The following is a 7067-nucleotide window of genomic DNA, read 5'->3' as shown; positions in this document are numbered from 1 at the left end:
AGTCAAATTTCAATTATAAAAAACCGATGCCATTTTCTTTGGTGGGTAATTGGTGTAATGTGCATTTTCATACACAACTCAAATATGGCGCAACCACAACACATTTCCAACAAATTTCATTTACTATATTTGGTCAAAAAAATGCATCTTACAATATTTTAATTAATTTCCCATCATATTCTTTTTTAATGTAAACTAAGATTATTTTAAGTGTCACAAATTTTGGATATTAAACTTGTGGGAAAGATCAATGCTGAAGTTGGGAGGGAAGAGGAAGGTGACCCTTTTCTTGTAAGCTCTTCACTGTTTCATATATGCATTGTGTGATTGGTGTGAACTCCATTCCCAATGACTTCAATTTCTCAACCCTGTATTTATAAGGCTTCTTTCTCGGATTCACCTCATCAGAACACCTACACAAATTTCACCAAATACAACACATTATTCTCAATAATCAAAGCGCCTCCAACATGTGAGTATCTATGAGGAATCGAACTTACTTGGTTGGAAGTGGATATTGAGGGAACAACTTAGCAAGAACATCAACCAATTCTCCACGATGAAGCATGCTCTCAACGCATATATATCTGCCTGAGGCTGACGGAGTTTCATAAACCAACACATGGGCTTTGGCCACATCCTTAACATCAACATATCCTTGAACTGCATTTACATATGTCTTGGCTGACCCTGTCAAGTACTTCATTATATGAACCACGCTCGCATTCACACCCTCTTGTAATAGAGGCCCCAATACCAACATTGGGTTCACCACTACTAAATCCACTCCTCTTTCTTTTGCAACTTCCCATGCTGCCTGCTCTGCTATTGTCTTCGCATAGCAATACCAATTCTGTACATAATTTCCACACTTTAATTTCATGTATTTTTATAAATTTGCTAATTTTTTCTTAGTTAATTAAAGGGTTTTTTTTTTATGTTACCTTGGTGTTCTTGCAAAAGTCAAGATCACTCCAACAAGACTCATCCACCACCGTGTCGGGGCTACGGTTAGGGTTCATGTAGACGGTGCCGATGGACGATGTGAACACTACTCGTCGAACTTTTGCTTCTGCTGCGGCGGTCATGACATTCTTAGTTCCAATTATGGCTTGTTCCACCTTTTCCTGTTAATCGATGTGAGTTATTAATGTTATTCAACATGGACAATGTAACGATCCAAGCTCGCAGCAACTAGCAGATATTGTCCTATTTCGACTTTTCAATTTAGGTTTCCTTTTTAAAACGTGTTTAAGGAGAAGTTTTTACATCTTTATAAAAAATGTTTCATCCTTCTCTCCAACATACCTAAAATCTTACCCAAAATAAAATAAGAAACAAATAATATTAAACCATAAAGAGAGAGAAAATGATGAAGTGAAGTTCTTACGGGGTCATCGGTGACTGGAGAGGCAGTGTGGAAGACACCATCGCAGCCCATAATAGCTGCTTTGAGGCTTTCAAAATCAAGAAGATCAGCGCTATACAAAGAGAGACGCTCATTAGCTCCATCCAATTGCTTCAAATGAGCATTCTTTTGATCATCTGGGTTTCTAACAGTTCCTCGAACAGTGTAGCCCTTCTCAAGAAGAAGCTTTACAAGCCAAGAAGCAATGAAGCCTCCAGCGCCGGTGACGCACACAATTTGGCCGGAAACTGCAGCGGAGGTATCGATCGGCATAGTGGCGGATATGAATTGGATTGTTTGGTTTGGGTTTGGGTTCAGATGGATGCACAAAAAGGAGTGGAACTTGGGCTGCTTTTAAAGGACAAGAATTCACCTACCTCAACTTAAAAAAATTGAGCACATGTTGATGTTAATTCAAAATTGATACTTCGGGCTCCTATTATTGACTATATTTGGGTCAAAGTGAGACCTCAACAACCAACGTGCTTCAGCAAACTTCCATGAATCCTCTCTCTCTATTATAACAATTTCAAAACTTTATTGAATGATTGTCTTGTAGTGACTGGAATTTCTGTGAAATTCATTGACACATATTCAAGATATATATTTTTTTAATTTTTCTTTCTATAAAACTATCCGTCATATTATAGATTCAATAATATTTTCTCAATTGGATGGTAGTGGGTGCTCCGATTTTGTATCAACTTTTCATTAGAGCTGATTAATTTATCAAATTTTTAGCGTGTTATTTCAAATTTGATTGGTTTGGTGTGACTCTGGTGGATATTGTTCATATTTTTCATGTGTCCGTGGGCATATTTTAAGCATTGATCTCTTCTTTCACAACTTAAAATTCAGTCCCCTAAGACGCTTAATAAAATCGTTCAAATTAAAATTAAATTGAAAAAGTTGGAGAATTCATTCTTGTCGAGGATCGAGTGTTACAAAATCTGAGCTGCATACCCAACACCTTCTCCAGGCTTCTAGAAATTTGGTGTAAGCCTTTCAACTCTTATGGGTACACTCTTATCATCAGTACCAAGGATACTATTCTCTCTATTCCATTGACACCTGTCACATACGCTAGATTTTTTAACTCTAGGTCGTACTCTTCGACCGTTCTGTCTCCCTGCTTTAGATCCAAAAATGCAATTTGGTTCTTAGTAATTCAAGAAGGATGCTTGAGTAAGGACCACATCACCTATCCTCCATTAGGTATGAACATCTTCTATGCACTTTTTTTACCAATGGTATGCTACACTTTTTAGCATGTAAATGACACAGTGTACTTAATATTCGGTATGACAATTCATATACTGAAAGGTCATTTCTATAGCCTCCAACCGCACCTCAGCTACCTAATAGGTTAACTTTTCCCTTTTAAGGTGGGATTGTATAGTCATTCTCTTTGATTCATTGGAAGCTTAGGCAACTGGGCTGCCATCATTGTAGTAATAGGCTAGTTTGGGTTTACAGAGTGAACCTCATAAATGACTGTAGAGCCTCTTAGGTTGCATTGGTGGTACCTCTGAAGTTGGGATGGATGCCTAGAAGATCTCTTTAATTACTTCTTGGGATCTATTCTGCTTAGCCTAAGGATTTAGCCTAAGGATTTTGTATTGTGGTGCCAATCACAATGTTCTTTCCGCCTCTTTCGAGTTCTGAACGGTCAATCACTACTTTTCTCTTTCGAGCCACTTGTCTATCAAAAGACAAGAAGCTCGAATTACACTCATCCTAACAATTCACTCAAGAAAGCCTAAATAACAACCCATAGAGGTAAGTTTGTCATGAAACTTACAAATAGATCAAATTCACACTACGTACGTAGTATAAATTGATTGCATTGATACGAATTTGTCACAACCCGATTTTTGATGCTTTGATCTCAAAATGTGACGAAAAAGACATAAAACTACGATAAATTTTGCACATTTTAAAAATCAAACATCATATTTAAAAGACAAATTGAGATATAAATTTAAATGATAAACTCTAAAATACATAATGGACGGACGCCTTGGGACAAGCCCTTCCATGAATGCGTATTTCCGGAATGCTTCTCTACCTTGACTAAAAGTCAGTAAACACCTAAAAATAAAAAAGTAGAATGTGATGAATATACACCTAGTGAGTAAGCAACCAACTTATAGTCACTTATCCCATCCTTATTTCTACCATATAATTATTTATTATCCGATTTATTTTTCAAGATAAATTATCTTATTTGTAATTTGTTGAAGTCTTAAATAGACCCTACCCACTCTAGAGTTTTTCATCCAACACCATAAATTTTTTCCTATATGTTTCCTCTTTTGTTTTTTATCTAGACCAATGGTATGATTTGTGTGATTCTAATAGTATGATAGTTGTTAAATTTTCTTTTACACCATGGGTTCATTGTTCGACGTAACTGAACTAACTTTTTTTTGACTTAGTAAGTTGATAGGACAATATGATGTCTCTCTCTAGACATATATATAAGCTTAACTAGCACCCTTCCACAATATCCACCACAGAATCATAAGTTTAGAAGCAACTCCACGTGCCGCCCAGCTACTAAGTTTATCTGTGTAGGCCCTTGCCTCCTCTAAGGACAAGTTTATAGTGCACTGACCTCGTTCAAAGAGCCCCTTACTATTTTCACATATCATAGTGTAATTCATTATGAGCTAAATTACCTATGATTCCTCATCTCTTCTTAGGACGGGTTTACGGGATCATGGCCTTGGCTCTCAACCCATTTCTATGCTTAATAGTTATTTATAAAATAGCCCCAACATGCCTTCCTATTTGACCTTAGACAAGCTCAACCATACTAGTTCCTGAATGACTACCGTTTTGGCATGATCTAAGTCACCAAATAGTGCTACTGAGGTACCAGAGAGAATAGAAAGTAGTCTGACTTTGGTCAATACCATTCATATGGTCTGACTTTGGTCGATACCATTCATACGGCTAGTGGGCATGGTAGACTTTTTTAGCTTTCCTTAGATGTCATGGAGATTAACTAGGTTCTTAAGGCATCTAGACGATCTAAAACTCGATCTGTCTTCTCTAATGTAGCAAAACAAGTTCAACGGGGAGATAACATCCATCGATCACATGGAGTACAAGTCATAATAGTCCATCCTCCTTTCTAATGCAGCAAAAAACATATAAACAACATTCATCATAAATCACATCATTACATATTCATCCATATTGCCAAACTTGTATTCTTGTCATGCATATTCTCTTTCTAGTTTTGTATAATACATAAAGCAACATGCTTTTCAAAAATCTCAACCTAAGGCATAACTGTAATTTTACTATAACATACGTACAGTACATACTCATCCAAAAACATCCTTTTGAAGTACTTAACATGCCTTTTCTAACCACCTAAGGTAACAAATGCTCGTACATTAGCACTTCCTAGCAATCCCTACAAGTATTACTTGCCTAAAGTCTGTGTAGATACTTAGATGATGTGTGTTGTACCAAGTTAGTTTTTACGTGTGTTATGGTGTAACGCTTAAAAAAAAAAGTTGGTCAAAGTCAGAGAGGTAAAAGGGGCATTTTTGACCTTCAGCCCATTATATGGGTCTTGAGGATTTTCCACAAAACACTTGCAAAATAGAAAAGAGAAAGAACAAAAAGTTGAGAGAAAAACTTAAGAGTTGAAACATAGCAAGCTGGACTTCTCATTGGAAAACCATCATTGAAGTTCACTCTCGACCAAGACTTACACGCAGGAACTCCTTCTTGAAGAAAATGAGGACTCGTGTAGTCGAAGTTTCCTTTTCCATCAAGATCCGAGAGGAATCTATAAGGTAAGATCTCCTAACGTTTTTCTTCAGATCTGAGATTTTTCTTTGTGAATAGAGTGCTAAAGTTTTGATATTTTCATCGAGGGAAGATCCACAGCTGATTTTGTGATGAAATTTGGCCGGAAACGTTGAGATCTAAGAATTCTTCCAAGAACGGTAAGAGTGCTAACGGGCCTCCTTTTGACCCTTGTAACTCTTGTATGGTTAGGCAAAAATCAAGAAAAAAAAAATACTAGCACATAGTTTGTAGTACAATCTTCACTAAGAATAAACCTAACCCTTCCCCTAGGAGTCTAACAAACCACCACTACACAGGAACTGGCAGACCGCCCCATGGCGGTACTACTAATCGAGGAAGAGTCCCAGGACAGAACAATAATTATTGTCCTAAGCATCAGCGCCCTCACCAGGGGAGTGTCGAGCAGGAACTGATGCATGCTATAGTTGTGGCCAAATAGGTCACTTTGCAGCAAACTGTGCTCAAAAGAGAGATCATGACACTAACAATTAGGTTTTGACAGAAGAATAATTAAGCCAGAAACATAAACAATTGAAGTTTGAAGTGATGATATTATTGAATACTTAACTTCGTCGTTACCAATAACCACAAACCAATCTTGAAAAATATTTAAACTAAATAGCTAAAAATACTATAAACCTAATCAAATTCTTCTAACAATCCCTTCCTTAAACTTATTCTTCTTTGTCAAGAATTAGTTTAAGTCAGAAAAACTCTGCACACCAAGTTATTCACACAACTTCCAAAATGCTTCTAATTTTAGAGGCTTTGTCAACAAACCAACAAGTTGATTTCGGGTACTACAAAATAATAAATTAACAGTTCCTTCTGTTGTAAGATCTCTAAGAAAGTGAAATCTTACTCTTATGTGTTTGGAACGTCGTAGAAATGGATTTTTGGATAGCTTAATAGTTGAAGTATTATCACACATTAGCTTTGTTTATTCTATTTGAGAGTGACTAATCTTTTTGAGTATTCTCCTCATCTAAACAGCTTGACATGCACAAGCACTAGCAGTAACAAACTCAGCTTATGTGGTTGATAAGGTGACGATAGTGTTAGGATCGCATAACAACGCACACGCTCGATCTAGATGAACACAAAGAACAGGACAGAGAAAAGTACAAGGAGAACTCTGGCTAAAAAGATTTTTTTATTGATGAGTTCACGTATGTACAGTAAGAGATAATTACAGAGAATAGAAAGTACATTTTCAAAGCTTTACTGGACGGGATATATATATAGTTCAGTTTACTATATATAGCTTTACCAGATTTAACCATCTACTATATATAGTTATTTACTATATATAGCTTTACCAGATTTAACCATCTACTATATATAGCTATTTACCATATATAACTTTACCGGATATAACCGTTGACCAAGCTATAAATAAGCAACAGGCTCCATAACCTAACAATTCTCCCACTTGGAGACTGATCTAGTCAACCAAGAATTTTATTCTCAAACGACCATGAGCATCTTCATGGCACCATATCAATTGAGGCTTTGCACAACCTCAATATTCCAACATCAACACATGTTGTCAACATGTTTGCTGGATTCTTTGCACCCTCTATCTTCTCCAAACACATCACCATCTTTCACTAACCTGCAAGTGAAATGGTATCGTCTTCTGTGTTTTCTCTTTAAATGATAGACCGGGTTCCTTCGCCAACTGTATGACACTCTGACTATTTCTATAAAGAATATCTTCGTGCTGCTTCTTGCCCATTCTTCCAGATAGTCAGTCATCCATATCGTCTTCTTTCCAGCTTCAACTATTGCCACGTACTCAATCTCAGTACAACGCATTTTTGAAGCC

The 7067-nt window shown here is 36.7% G+C and overlaps 1 protein-coding gene across 1 annotated transcript; it reads right to left on the bottom strand.

The window, feature by feature from the left end:
* Window positions 1-220: 220 nt before the first annotated feature.
* LOC111441477 (cinnamoyl-CoA reductase 2-like) lies at window positions 221-1749 on the bottom strand. The gene is made up of 4 exons (XM_023078492.1): window positions 1391-1749; window positions 945-1127; window positions 501-853; window positions 221-413 (listed from the first exon to the last, which is right to left on the bottom strand). Exons 1-4 carry the CDS (start codon window positions 1679-1681, stop codon window positions 248-250), a joined length of 993 nt encoding a protein of 330 aa, XP_022934260.1. The 5' UTR covers window positions 1682-1749; the 3' UTR covers window positions 221-247.
* Window positions 1750-7067: the final 5318 nt, after the last annotated feature.

Source organism: Cucurbita moschata, unplaced genomic scaffold (assembly GCF_002738365.1).
Source record: "Cucurbita moschata cultivar Rifu unplaced genomic scaffold, Cmos_1.0 Cmo_Scf00004, whole genome shotgun sequence".
Classification (NCBI taxonomy): Eukaryota; Viridiplantae; Streptophyta; class Magnoliopsida; order Cucurbitales; family Cucurbitaceae; genus Cucurbita; species Cucurbita moschata.
The sequence above is the reverse complement of the archived record's forward strand: the minus strand, read 5'-3'. Positions and strand labels throughout refer to the sequence as shown.